The 15,314-nt window shown below is 39.6% G+C and overlaps 2 protein-coding genes across 5 annotated transcripts in view; both read right to left on the bottom strand.

The window, feature by feature from the left end:
* The window catches only part of FKTN (fukutin), a 100,934-nt gene extending 95,781 nt beyond the window's left edge, over positions 1-5,153 (bottom strand). For both annotated transcript variants that reach the window (XM_056117334.1, XM_056117333.1), the window contains exon 1: positions 5,128-5,153. The gene's annotated coding sequence lies outside the window, so the exon portion shown is untranslated. The remainder of the gene's footprint in view (positions 1-5,127) is intronic.
* Positions 5,154-11,395: 6,242 nt separating this feature from the next.
* FSD1L (fibronectin type III and SPRY domain containing 1 like) overlaps positions 11,396-15,314 on the bottom strand; it is a 55,949-nt gene continuing 52,030 nt past the window's right edge. For all 3 annotated transcript variants that reach the window (XM_056117352.1, XM_056117353.1, XM_056117354.1), the window contains one exon: positions 11,396-14,335. In XM_056117352.1, the coding sequence (XP_055973327.1) occupies positions 14,213-14,335 (123 nt within the window). In that variant the 3' untranslated portion in view covers positions 11,396-14,212. The remainder of the gene's footprint in view (positions 14,336-15,314) is intronic.

The following is a 15,314-nucleotide window of genomic DNA, read 5'->3' as shown; positions in this document are numbered from 1 at the left end:
TTTTTATAAAGTTCTTCACAGTAGTTCATTACAGATAATATTCAAACACCAATCCCACCACCATGCACCTTTCCACAACCATCAGAGGAAAGTGTGTGAAGATTGTTGTATTTCATCCTGGAGCCACTTAAGCCCTGGTATGAGATTATAAGCAAGTATGTTAAGCCCAAACATATGTGTGCTACTTTTGGTACATCAGTGGGCTACAGTATAAGAGGTTGCAGGGCAGCATTCACAGCTGTGCGCTCCAGGACATTGTGTGTCACTCTCTCCCGGAAGCTTTATTTCATAGTCTCTGGATCTTGGTCATTGGTGAGATTATATGGCACCAGAGGCAGTTTGTGGGTGTGACTGCCAAGCTACTGGAAAACTGGGAGCTGTGGGAGGAGACTCAGTCCTGTTTTGAGAGCTTGGAGATCTTAGTCACAATTCACACACCTGGGTTTTTCTGCAAGTTCCCCCTCAGGTGAGGCTTGTCTCAGCCTGTGGAGAGTGGCCTTGAGCATGGCTGCACTGTTGGGTTCTAGAGGTTTTTGGCTGCTGAGGTTCTGCTGGGATAGGGAGGAGAATTCAACACCCCCCCCCCCCCCCGAGTTGCCCCAGTGAAGACAGCTTGGTGCCAGGGTCAGGAAGTTCTATGTTGCTATCTTCTGGGAGCTTTATTTCATAGTTACTGAGTCTTATTTTTAAGAAGTAATTGTTTCATTCCATTTTTTTTCGACCAATATAGTTTTCTCAGGGGTTCTTTATCATTAGTTCTTCCTTTTCCTTTTCTTCTTTCTTCTTATAGCATTGCTGCACAGATATCGTGTTCATTTTCTTTTTACTATCACTTAATCTCTGAATGTGTAAATACTACCTAGATTAGTTATTTGCACGAGGACTGCAGAAGGAAGAAACAAGGCTGTGTTCTGGACTAGACTCTCTGACATACAAAAAAGTAATGTATGAGAGTATTATGTGCATATGTATTTGAGAGAGGAAGAATATTAATTAAGAAAAGGCAAGAGAAACCTGTTTAATCATTACTTTTTATCCAGATGTCAGTGACAGGAAAGAAAGAGTTACTCTACTTGGTCTCAACAAGTGTGCTGTTGAATTTGCTGAACATCAAAGTGTTCTTTCTCATTTGCTCATTCTTGCTAGTCATACTATACAAAATCTAAGAAAGAACCTCCCACCCCTACTTCCTATGCAATATGATCTTAGTGTAAACAAAACTGTTGTCTCTCTTTTCCCGGTCACCTCTACCTTCTTTCAATCTCTTCTGGCTTATATAAAATCATTTTCTTAAATAGTTCCATTTGTGGTTACAGGACATCAAAACTTATAAAAATATAATTATGCATCTTCCTCTTATTCTACTTGTTTCAGAGTAATTTCAGAGTATTTCTTTAAGAGGTCAAAAACATCTTTGTCTGCCATCTTAAAATAAGTCATTTGTCTAGTGAGCTGCACTGCCCCCTGCCTTGAGAAGGGTGTTGGAATAAGGAAGGTGGTAGTAGGCTTAGGTACATTGTAAATTTTTTTATAACTAACTAAAGATAGATTCCTGGGATAAAGTGGGGGAAGGGGCACTAAGTAGCTGTGTTTTGAAAGGGGGGCAGTAGGTCAAATATGTTTGGGTAACTCTGTCTTGAAGTTTTTAAAGCCAGGGGCTGGAGAGATAGTATAGAGGTTAAGGTGCATGTCTTGCATGCAACCGAGTCTGGTTCAGTTCAGGCATTACATGGTATAGGTATTGCCAGGTTCAATACCTGGAACCATATGTACAAACCATAGTCATGGAGGCCCCAACCACCACCAGGGTGCCCAGGGTAAACTCTGGCATCGCAGAGCACTAGCAGCATCATATCCTTGGGTCCTCACATTGAACCGTCAGTCAACAAGTGGATCCCAGATTCTGAGTACTTTCTGGGATGCACCCCCCAAAATAAATAAACAAGCCACATCAATTTCGAGAGGTGACATTTATATGAAGAAAACACTTTAAAAATGGGTAAACAAATTACTTGAGAAATAATGTCCACAATGATGTAAACAACCCAGTAGGTCTACAGAAAAATGTACAAAGATAACTAAAGCATAAATCATTTTCTATTTGCTAAAACTATGAAGACCATGATCATACAACAACATTAATGGTATTTCTTTTTGTCAACTAAAATCTGCCAAAATGAAACAACATTATATGGAGTATGAAACAAAGGAGAGGCAACTAAACATAAAGGTCTTTACTCTTTTTATTGGGAGGTGTGGGGAACACCTGCAAGACTCAGGAACCATTTTCAGCTCTATGCTCAGTGCACACTCCTTGCAGTACTCAAGGGACCAGAAAGTGCTGGGGATCAAACCTAGGCCTTGTGATATAAAGTATATGCTCCAGACTATGTGCTATCTCCCTAGTCCCCTATTGATTCTGAATTATTATCAGTCAGTTTTAAAATGGCTAAATTAAAACAATGTCCAGGGGATGGAGTGATAGTGCAGTGGGTAGGGCATTTGTCTTGCACGCAGACGACCCAGGTTCAATCCCTAGCATCCCGTATGGTCCCCCAAGCACTGCCAGGAGTGATTCCTGAGTGTAGAGCGAGGAGTAACCCTTGAACAATTCCAGGTATGACCCAAAAAGTCTAAAAATAAAAATTAAAAATAAATAAAACAATGTCCAGTTATTGTTTATAACCAGGTCAAGCAGACTACTCTCCATCCCCACCTTTTTTTAAATTGAATCACCCTGAGATACACAGTTACAAAGTAGTTCATGATTGGGTTTCAGTAATGCAACGTCAACAAAACTACTTTTGAAAGATTTTATTTTTAAAAGCTATCTTATAAAAGAACCAATGTTTCCAACATTTTTAATCAAGAAATTCATGACAAGGCAGTATCTAGAGAATCTCGCTTGTCATAATTTGTCCTGTCATGTTAAACTATCTCCTCCCATTGATACTCCATTCCCTAGCCCATTCATTAGATCAAGAATAAAAACTCTCAGGCTATTCCATTTACTCTAGAACCTTTAGGAATGTATTTTCTCCTTATACATCTAATTAAATTTATTCTTTTTAGTGATCTGTACGATAATTTTTAATCAGCCTGAGAACTGAGGATGGTAATTTTTCCTCTACACCTACCAAAATAATTTTCAGTTGGTGTGACCCAAAAGGTTATCAAAGGATGCTAATCAAGTGTACCCAAATACTGCTTATGTTCCTTTTCTTTCACTACTAGTTTGCTTTGAAACAGTGAGGGTTGGGATTGAAGGGAAACAGCCTGGAAGATTAGACTATAAGGGGATGAAGTCTCTTGATCTGCTCACTACTAATTCACTTAACCTTTTGAAATATCAGATCTCAAATGCGGAGGTACACTGAGCATCACCTTACTCAGGCACATCTTCGGACGGCACTGATAGAATTTGTCAATAGCAGTTGATTTTGAGGCCACGTTCCTTGAAGCTTAAAGCCAAGAAATCAATTCCTGGATTTTTTTTCTTTTTGTCTTCTTTTCCGGAGAAAACTTATAAGACGTTCCTTCCTCTTTGTGGGGCTGTACAACCCAGAGCCATTCTGCTTGGATATTCCAGCCTTATAAAAACCGCCTGCACAGGTTGACGCTCAACTAGGACTATCTATTCCTGCCAGATTTGTCTTCACCCTGGCTCTCAACAGACTCGTCCAGGTGATTCTGAACTGCCTGTCCTTGTTGTACAGCTCAGTCCGGCCTGACCAACTTTCCACATTCTCTTTGGATGTTCCATCCCAGGCTGCGGCTGTGCTTTGCAAACCCACTATCTGGACCAACAGAATGTGCCCTGGCCATCTAGATTTCTTTTCACCTTCAAGAAAACTGAGATGGCTCACGCAGCAGGAAACAACGGCAGTAGTGCGACCTACACGGTGCAGGTGCAGTCAGGCACCCAGACCTCTACAGGGCTCCCCAAGTGGCACAGAAATGGGCGGTCCCACAAACCTCCTGCGATGGTGCGCAGGCAGGGGAGAGAGAGAGGAGGGTGCTGGACGCCAGCCTCTCCTGCACTGGGTACGGCCTCAGCTCTGGCTGCGTCCCTCAAATTCTGCGACCCTCACAATTTCGTCTCCGCAACCCCTCTGGTGACCACTGCTCTAAAAAGCGAGGCTGCACCCACCCTGCCAGTTCCTTCCTTGCTGCTCTTACCTGCCAGGTCCCCTCACCTGACACACCCCCTCGGCCCCCCACCCCACACAAACGGCTCCTATCTACATACATACACACACAACCCCCTCACCACACACACGCTCCTACACACACACACACACACACACACACACACTGGATCCTGTATACACCCCCACACACACACCTCTCAACACACACACGGGTACACACACACCCGGCTTATACACACACACACCTCAACATACACCTGTCTTCTATACACACACACACCCACACACCCAGCTCTCTCTCTCATACACACACACATTACTCTCTCACGTGGCTCCTATACACACACACACACACACACACACACCTGGCTCTCTCTGTCTCTCTCACACGCTCCAATATATACACACACATACACATACACATACACACACACACACACCCAGCTCTTTCTCTCTCTCTCTCTCTCTCACACACACACCCCAGCTCCCTCACACACACATCTGGCTCACACACACAGACCACTCTCTCTCTCACACACAAACACACACACCCAGTTCCTACACACACACACACACACACACACACACACACACGGCTCTGTCTCTCACACACACACACTCCAATACATACACACCATATACATACGCACACACCCGGCTCGCTCGCTCGCGCTCTCTCTCTCTCTCTCTCTCTCTCTCTCTCACTCACACACACACACACACACACACACACACACACACACACGGCTCACACACGCGCGGAGCTGTGCGACTGGCTGCGCCAGGCCGGGTGGACGTGGCCCACGAGGAAGCGCCTGTTCCGAGCCGCTCGGCCCCAGGCCCGTGTCGGCCTCCGCGCGGGCGGGCGGCAGGCGCCCGGGGGGCTGGGGAGACCCTCGCGGCGCACCCCACGCCCCGGCGACACCGCGCCCGAGGGGCCGCCCGACGCCCGGAAGAGGCGGCCCGGGAAACTCACCTCGCGCCACGGCGGCGGCGGCGGCGGCGGCGGCTCCGCTTTACGGCACTCGCGGCAAACGCTGCAAACGCGGTCGTCAAGCGCGGAGCGGCGGCGGGCGCGGGCTCGCGGGCCGGGGGCGCAGAGGGTGTCCCCGCCTGCGGCTGCCGCGCCTCCTCGCGGCTCCCGGTCCCTGGTCCTGACCCAGCTTTGGGGGTCTCGCCACATCGTGCACAGGGCTGGGCTCTGCATTCAGGAATGACCCCTGGCGGTGCTCAGGGGACCATACGGGATGCTGGGAATCGAACCCGGGTCGGCCGCGTGCAAGGCAGCCGCCCTACCCGCTGTGCTATTGCTCCAGCCCCCTCCGTACCCCTCTCCCACCCCGTTTACTTTTCTAACAGTGTATTCTTGAGGATCACATATGAACGGATTTTATTATTGTTTTGGAAAGTGCAAAGCTCTGAACTTAAGATGTCTACAAAAATTACTATTACCGGCCCATGACATAGAATTTTCAGAAAAATGTTTTCTAAATTGTTATTGGAAAATACATCACGTGAAGCCCTTTTCCTTCACATTGCCCAGATTTTTTGCCAGGTAGGTTCTTTTACCAATTTTTTCGTCCACAAAGTTTGCATACGTGTGAACTTTTGTTGTTGTTGTTGTATGTGGTTTTTTTTTTTTTTTTTTTGCTTTTTGGGTCACACCTGGCGTTGCACAGGGCTTACTCCTGGCTCTGCACTGAGGAGTTACTCCTGGCGGTGCTCAGGGGACCATATGGGATGCTGGGAATCGAACCCAGGTTGGCTGCTTGCAAGGCAAATGCCCTACGCTGTGCTATCTCTCCAGCCCCACGTGTGAACTTTGTAGAAATCCTGTTATTTAGAACTAGTTCTGTATTCATAGAACTATGTACACGTGTAGGTTTATTTTAAAAAATAATACCAGGCATTACTTGTCTAGGCACAGGTTCACGCTCATGGCATCATACAGTTGGGCTTGCTTGGCATTTCACACCATAGATATCATTCATTGGTAACATGTTTTCAAGCAGTTGTGGCGGGTACCATAAAAACATTCATCCTGGGGCATAAACACTACTTGTGTCAATGTAAATGTATTTAGGGTTTGGGATTATAAAGGAAACACTGGTACAGAAAAACAGAGTGCACACAATCCCCTGAGCTCTTACTCCACAGGGATCTGGTCAAGCACAGGACTGGAATACCAAGAAAAGGGTTCTATTTGAGGAAATCCATTTCCATAACGGCCTATGTATTTATACCATTTATGGCAGAAGGGGAATGACACAGACATGCAGAATCTATCTAGACAATTACCTACCAATGGGGTGGCAAGTTTTTAAGGGCAGCCTTTGAAATTCTGGCTGCCTAGTCTTCAGTGAACAATTATGTTGCATATACTTGTTTGTCCTGAAAACTGCAATGAATGATGGCTTATATATGTAAGAGGAATCTAGAAATAGAATTAAATTTTGAAACATGAGTATTTGAAATCTTGACATTACTAAATTGTTCCCTTGGGTCACACCCTTCACTCTGTCCACTGTATGGAGGGTACAGGTCTCTCAGTGTATTTTTCACACTCCTTCCATGACTCAGAACTATCCAATCTCCATTCCTCGGCCTTCATACTTATCTAGGTGAAAATAATTTTACTTAAGAGTTCATCTCATTTAATAAATATTTATGTAAACTGGTCTCAAATTCTAATATATATTGTAGAAAGACTGAAGATTCCTATTTTCTTAGTTACGATCTACCAAGATGTCACAGATCTCAAAATCAGAAACTAAAACATTCCATCATTGTATGAGTTCTGTCAAAGAGCACAGCTATAAAATTTTGGAGATGAGGAGACTATGGCTATTTTTAGTCTTCCCATCCCATTCAGGAGAATTGATAAATTTCATATGAATTGAAAATTTCACGAGAATTGGTAAATTCCAGCACTGACGGGAAAGACCAGCAGAAAAGAGTCAAAATTCTTAATGAGATGTTACAGGTGCTTTTTGTTTTGTTTTAGGGCATACCCAGAGATGCTTGGGGCTTTCTCTGGCTCTGCACTCAGGAATCATTCCTGACTATGCTTGGGGGACCAGATGGGAGGCCGGGGATAGAACTTGGGTCAACCACGTGCAAGGCAAACACCCTACTTGTTGTGTCATCTCTGACCCTTATTACTGGTGTATTTTAAAGAATTTAGTTTGGTTCGCCTGCACAGCAGAGCCTGGCAAGCTCCCCATGGGGTATTCAATATGCCAAAAACAGTAACAAGTTTCACAATGGAGACGTTACTGGTGCCCACTCAAGCAAATCGATGAACAATGGGAGGACAGTGCTACAGTGGTAGTTTGGTCATTTTATACAGAACATGGGGTGGAGCGATAGCACAGCAGTAGGGCGTTTGCCTTGCACGCAGCCAACATGGCCGACCCAAATTCAATTCCTCCGCCCCTCTTGGAGAGCCCGGCAAGCTACTGAGAGTATCTTGCCCGCATGGCAGAGCCTGGCAAGCTACCCGTGATGTATTTGATATACCAAACACAGTAACAACAAAGTCTCCAATGGAGACGTTACTGGGCCCGCTCAAGTAAATCGATGAACAATAGGAGGACAGTGATACAGTGATATATATATATATATATATATATATATATATATACACATATATACAGAACATACAGTCATTTTAACATCAAGTTATTCTGAATATTCTAAAATTTTAAAAAGCCACTTGAGAAGCCTGGTCTTGTTTCCAGGGAAAATGAGGCTTATCAAAACACCAGTTAACAGCACTGAATATACTGGGGTTTTTGTTTGTTTTTGAGCTACAGAAGTGCTCAGGGCTTAATCCTGGCTCTGCACTCAGGGATTACATATGGGATACTCAGGGGACCACGTTAATAGGGATCAAATCCAGGTAGGCTGCAGGCAAGGCAAATACTTTACCTATTGTACTATCACTCTGGCCCCAGTACAGGATATATTGTAAGTAGTTAATTAATGCCTTCTAGTATAACATAAGTTAAACCTGAGGAATTAAAATTATCAGTGCTGCATCTCAAACCTGTGTCCGATGTCCAAAACCAGATCAAATATTCTGGTCGATTAAAACAACCAATAAGCCATTTAGTATTTCCAATATGAAACAAAACAAGTATGAAGAAATATAAATGATATCCAGGTTAACAAAGTTTTGAAATGCGTTTTTTTTTAATGACAATGCAACAAACTTGTCAAATGTTAAGTGGGCACATATATATTTTGTTCTTTATTCAATGACAAAAATTTTCTTACAGAAAAAAAATTTCTTACATCTAGAAAGAACTTAGGTCAAATTCAGTCTTTGTGTGTAGTATGAGCATTCATAAATTCAAAGCACCAGAATCTGAATGGAAACAGCTTGGTTCATCTATTTATGCCAGTACTCTGTTTTGATACACTAAAGCTGCAGGAGAAATTTTTAAGTTCTAGGAAGTCTTGCTACAGAGTTAAAGGCTTCAGGAGAAAAAAATACTAAAAAGACAGCACAAACAAAAAAAATTTTAGAGGGCATTTTCTTCCAGGATTGTTGTTTTTCAAGAATCACTTCTCAAGTCCTGGTGAAACTAACTTTAAGCACGCACATGCTTTAACTAAATAAAAGGGAATCTAGAAGTATCTAAACATTTAAAATCCATTTTTAATTGAAAATATTACCATACAATTACATAATATGTTACTGTTGAAGCAATTTTACTTATTCCAGTTTGTTTTATACTTCACAAGAGCCCTGTGAGGCAGACTTAATATTTTATAATCATTTTGTGTAAGGCAACTGAGGTGCAAAATGAAAAGTGAGAAATATAGGGGCTACAGATCCAGTATGTTACAGCTAAGGTGACTTATTTTAAATACCTTAAGTGAAATGAACCCCAAATATGTATCATTTAGAGATATTTTAAAGCCTTGCTTAATATACATTACTTTAAATTTTAGCCATTACATATTTATAGTAAGAGTCTCCTTTAAAAGATGGACTCCATGCTTTGGTACCTTTAGATATACTGGAAATGGTTTTCTTTTAAAATATTATGTATTTTCATGTCCTTAGGTTTTCAAAAAAATTGTAATGCCCATAAAAATACCTTTTACCTATTGGATCTTTTTCTTTTCTTTCTTTTTTTTTTTTTATATAGTTTTTAGGCAACATTGAATGATGCTCAGAGGCTACTCCCAGTTCAGTGCTGGGTGACCATGCAGTGCCAGGGATCAAGCCCAAGCTTCCTGCATGCAAACATGATGTACACTAGCTGCCTAGCCCGCCAAGCTATTTCTCTGACCCATAATATGACTTAATTTTAAAGTAGTCCAAACTTGGCTCCAAACCGAAGCAAACACATTCACCTACCTCTGCTTCTACTCTACATATTTTGAAATCCTCTACACATTCATTGATAAGGATCAACTTCTATTAAACAAGTAAAACTGTAAAAATATATCAAGTTAAACAAACATTTGAAATAACTGACTTCAAAGTGAGTATCTTACATTGACTCAAAAATAAAATACGATTTTAATTAAAAACTGGATTATCTGAAAAAGTACAGAAATTGCTGTCAATTTATTTTTAAGCCACCATTAACCTTTATATAGTGTGCCCAACAGTATCTTTAAAAAATGCATAGAATTCATTTAAACTCCAGATTACTCAAAAAGCTCAAAGCATTTAATCGAACATTACAGGTCACATATCATAACCACAAATATTTGCATATGTGAATATTGTAAAATATACATAAAACAAACTGTACTAAAATGAGGTAATCTTTGTGATAATAAATGAAACATATGTGATTTCTTATGGTGTTCTGGTACCAGCATTATGAAATACATTTTTGGTTAAAAATAATGTAACTTTATGATGACTTGGATGTTAAAACAAATTTAATGCTGATCATACATTTCTCTAAAAGAATATATCCAGTGTAAAAATAAAATCAAGATACTTTCCCAATCCCATTTTATGTGACTATATAAAAGTAAGCCAAATTATATTGTTAATTTGAATATTTTACAAACTATAAAAAGTTTACCTTTAAAATTTCTGTTTTATTAGCAAAACATTGTTTTTAAGGTCCAAACTTTGTCATACCAAGCAGCAAAACTATACACATATGATAAACTACTGATTTTGGAAATCTTAATACAAAGTATGACTGCCACATCAGTTACATATTGTGAGTTTTATAATTTGTAGCTAATGAACACTGATTATAACAAGCATGGGATTTTAAAAAAGGGAATTATGATGACTTGAAAATAAAGATAGTTTAATAGGATCATTTTATAATAAATGTCTACAATGTCCTCTTCCAAAATTAATACTTGTGAATAATCATGTTTCATGTATTTTCTGAAAAATTTTTGTGTTTCTGAAAGAAACAAAAGACAACATATAATGAACTCCTAATTTATGAAAAAAATATACAGAGAAAAATGAGCGATTCTTTGTAAGTCATGGAATAGAATATCAGCCTAATTAAAAATTTCATTACAAATTACTAACTACTTATGCTACCGAGGATCACAAAAGTTCCAAAAATACATGACACTATTTATGCTTAATTTCATAAATGAGGAAATAAAATCAAGCCAGTATGTTTCTTTAGATGATAGCATGGGGCAAAATGACTACTGAACAAAGTAGGCCAACTCTAGCTGGACAGCAGCATTTTACGGTTTCTTAAAGTGATACAGAGGCCATCAAAATTAAAATCAGTTCAGAGAGACATGCCCCCAATACTTCCAATTTGTTACTTTTTACAATTTTTAATACTTTCCAGTCCACTTATTTACATCTGTAACACTCAATGAATCACATATATTCTTTATATTTCAACATGCATTCAGTTATGAACTCCTTGGCATAAACATATTTACTGTAAGTTAAAGATACAGGAGACAAGGTCAGTCCAAAGAGTCAAAATGAGTTGTAATAAAACTTCTAAAGTGCTTAAGGCAATCCTTCATTTCTTCCTCTTCTTTTTTTTTAATCCTTCATTTCTTCATATCGTTTACTAAAACTGGTAAGGAATTTAACTGCTTAAAGAAAAATGCAATACTAGGTGAATACTGTTTTGAAACAAATGTTTTCTAAGTACGATATATCTACCACAATCAATGTTTCATGAATTCTTTTACAGAAATCAACATGTTAGACCTGTATAAGTAAAGAGTAAATAAGTCAATTAAAAATGTGCGTGGGGGGGGGGGCAGAGTGACAGTACGGCGGGCAGGGCGTTTGCCTTGCACATGGCCAACCTGGGTTCAAACCCTGGAATCCCATATGGTCCCCTGAGCACTGCTAGGAATGATTCCTGAGTAAAGACCCAGGAGTAACCCCTGAGCATTGCCGGGTGTGACCCAAAACAAATAAAAACAGAACGTTTGAGGGTTATGTTATCTTTCTGTGATGTACGTAATTGATCAAAAGCACTCAATATTTTAAATTAAAACATCAATGTTTTTGGCCAACTTATGTAATTTGAGACTACTTAAATTAGGCACTACAATTGCTTATTTTATCGTTTGAACATGAGGGCATCAAAATTTCTCCATCTTAACATAAACTTAAAAAACACAAACTCCAGAAATTTCAGTTTTGAGACCTTTAAAAAGCAGCAAGAGGAAGACCTCAGACTTATTTTAAAGCAGTCATAGTATTTTGAGTGAATTTTCTAAATGAATATTAGAAAAAATTTTATGAAGTATTTCAAATGAAAACATGAGCATATGATAAAGTTTTATGTCTTCCTCCAGCCCCTGATTAATACTTCTTTTTCCCCATTTCCCTACAATAGAAGGCCCTTATTTGTACAACATAATGGTCTCTGGCTTAAATATCAGTTAACACTGCATGGGGAATTAGAGGAAAAAGTATGCTTGGAGGAAGAAGGCACTGAATTAGTGAGAAGACACAATTATATAAGACATTAGTAAAAAACTTTATAGTACAATTTCTGGCTTTTTCTGTGTTGTTTCTGCTAAAATGTACTAGTGTTATTTCACATAAAGCAGCCTGAGCACTAAACTACTGCTTTTAAGGTTAGACTCTGTGAAAGGGAATTATAATATCCTATTTCCTTAAGTCCTAGAATAATCTTTATAAGAATAACAAAGGATCCAAATATTTCTTAAAATCCTTAGAAGAAACAGAAATGCAAAAATGTTGTTTAGAGAATCAAAATGGTATCTCGATATATGTCATTTCCTACACTGAATTATGTCTAAAAAATTACCAGTATATCATTAGATAATGATGCAGATATGAATGTCCTCCAAAAAATGATATTCCAATTCAAATAGTTTTCCTCATTTGGATTTATCTATGACTAAAATTTCTAACAGTAAACTTGAAAAAAAAGTTATCACTCTTCTACAGAGACAACTCAAATGTAAGCAGCAATAGCCTCTTCTTGGGAGAAGGTGTTATAGCTAAAGGTACTTAAAATGAGAATAAAAGAAAGTTGACATAACAAGTTTCAAAAACCAATTAAAATACAAATAAGGATCTCTTTATAATGCTCAATAAATTCTTAAATACTGTAATTACAACTTTTAGTTTGGATCCAAGGAATGGTTACAGGTTGTAATCAACTGAGAAAAAAAAAAAAAACCCAGTTTTGTTCTGCTCAAAAAACATGGGTTTTACCCACCATTTAGCATATTTCCCCTAAGTTTGAAAATGAATGTTCATAGTCAGAAAAATGACTCCCTGTAAAAAAATCAAATTAAATTTGGCAAGAAAATTAAGAGAAAAATAACCTCCGAATGTTTGAAAACTCATTGAAAACATTTAAAAAGTCAGATATGCAATTTTTCAAAACAATTTTTCAATTGTTTCAGTCATTTCATCTATTATTAAAAAGCAGACATGAATTACTTCATTAAAGAAATTTTAGACAACTCCACTTATAACATATACCTCTTAAGACAAAAGTGGAACAATATAAGTTTTTCTACCTTCTGACATTTTTTTTGAGGGGAAGGGGGGGTCTCTGTTGGCAGTGCTAAGGAGGCCACATGTGGGGCCAGAAATTGAACCAGAGTGTCCTACATGTAAAGCAAGTGCCTTAAGCCCTGAAACTACCTCTCCGGTCCTCTCTAGCTCCTAATTTTAATAAAATTTCATCCCTACTAGATATGATAAAAATCAGTATATTATTATTATTTCCAAATTCAAAGTGGGAATTTGACCAAAGATAACTATTAAAGGTGATTTCATTAAACTACATAACTATTAAACCAGACAACAAAATAAGAAAATATAAAGCTTTGGAAAATCTTATCATCCCAAAAAAGACAAAATAAATCTAATACAGGGAAACAAAGAATATTCCTTTGTCACTATCAGTGTAGAAGACATAAAAAAACAACTGAGGTAATTTTAAGCTAATATATCTAGAAACTTCCTATCCATTCTCTGTTTTGACTTTCAACCAAAAGAGAACTATCACAATAGCTGAAAAAGAGAAATTATTTCTAATCTCTCCAGTAACAACTTAAAACTAAGGGGACAGGGAAAATAAACATGGTTAAGAAAATCTTACTATAACCAAGTATTTTAATTTTTCAAAGCCTTAGAGGACAGTGTGTTTTTAAAGCTTCAGTGAAAGAACAAAACAACAGGAAGTAATTAGGTTTCTTAAAAAGTATAACAAAAAGGCAAGATTTAAATGCTTTTCAACCCCAGGCCCTAGGGCTACCCATGTGTAGTTAAACATATTGGAAGAGACAAAGTAACCTAGAAAACACAAAACTGAGTTTCTTTATACCTATTTAAACACTGCTTTTTTTTTTCATTTTACTCTTTCAATACATGAGTTTCCTGCTTTGTCTACGCTTGCTTCTATGGTATTGCACGTTAGGTTCCTATAAAGGCTTCATACAAGATTCATGATGCCAACAGATTCCAAGTTGTAAAGCAGAATGTAGTCAACCTGATTTCCAACACTTTTAAGTTCTGTGATTAGTCACGACCCAGAAAGGGCCACCCAATCAAAATGGTGAGATGTTGGGGGACACAATTCTGAGTAGCATTACTGAGTAACATTGGTTAGACTGCCAGTTGAACCGGTCATTCCATTTTCAGTTTTCTGAAGTGTTCTCACAGCACTTGGAACCTGCATTCCGGTACTCAAAGACAGTCCACCACACCAAACCTAAGAAAAGAAAAGTAGAAAATATAAGAATGTTAATCAAAACAGAACTTAAGGGATTTTTACATTTCTGTTTCAAAGGCAAAGCGCCATGCATATGAGTATCAACAAGTTCCAAACTGATAACTGCCATGTTCGAATTGAGGGGTGATAGAAAAGCTAAATCCAGTGTGTTTTAGAAGTACAGAGTCTATGAACTTACGGAGCAGGCCAAAGACAGAACTTACTGGGCTGAGTGTATGATTTGCACGACCAGAAGCAGGAAACCCCAAGCAAAGAGACCAGAGTAGACCCTGAGCACTGCCACGTTTGGTTCCACAAAGAAGACAAAAACAGGTCACTGGATAGTCACACTGCAGAAGAAACTAAGGGCTGGTGGCAGGAACTTATAAAGTTGGATTATTCTAGGCCAGATGCTGCCAAATTTATTTAGCAAACCACCCCTTTCAGAAGAAAGATGACTGTGTCCCACTGGAAATCTATCTCCTTTAAGCAAACAGAAATCACCCTCCAATTGCACCCATGGCATTTATTTTTTAATTAAACTACCATCAGATACACAGTTGCTCATGATCGGGTTTTGGTCACAAGTGTTCCCACACCCATCCCTTGTACCACCCAGTGTACATTTCCCACCACCAATGTCACCAGTTCACCAGTTTCCCTCCTACCCACTATCCCCATTCTCTCTCCCCTCCCCTCCCCTCCCCTCCCCTCCCCTCCTCTTCTCTTCTCTCTCTCTCTCTCTTCTTTCTCCCTCTCCTCTCCTCTCCTCTCCTCTCCTCTCCTCTCCTCTCCTCTCCTCTCCTCTCCTCTCCTCTCCTCTCCTCTCCTCTCCCCTCTCTCCTCCCCTCCCCTCCCCTCTCTCTCCTCCCCTCCCCTCCCCTCTCTCTCCTCCCCTCCCCTCCCCTCCCCTCCCCTCCTCTTCTCTTCTCTCTCTCTCTCTCTCTCTCTCTCTGTCCTTTTGTACCCATGATTTCTA

The sequence above is a fragment of the Sorex fumeus genome, unplaced genomic scaffold (assembly GCF_029834395.1).
Source record: "Sorex fumeus unplaced genomic scaffold, SorFum_2.1 ptg000034l, whole genome shotgun sequence".
Classification (NCBI taxonomy): Eukaryota; Metazoa; Chordata; class Mammalia; order Eulipotyphla; family Soricidae; genus Sorex; species Sorex fumeus.
This window is presented reverse-complemented; position numbering and strand designations above follow the sequence as displayed.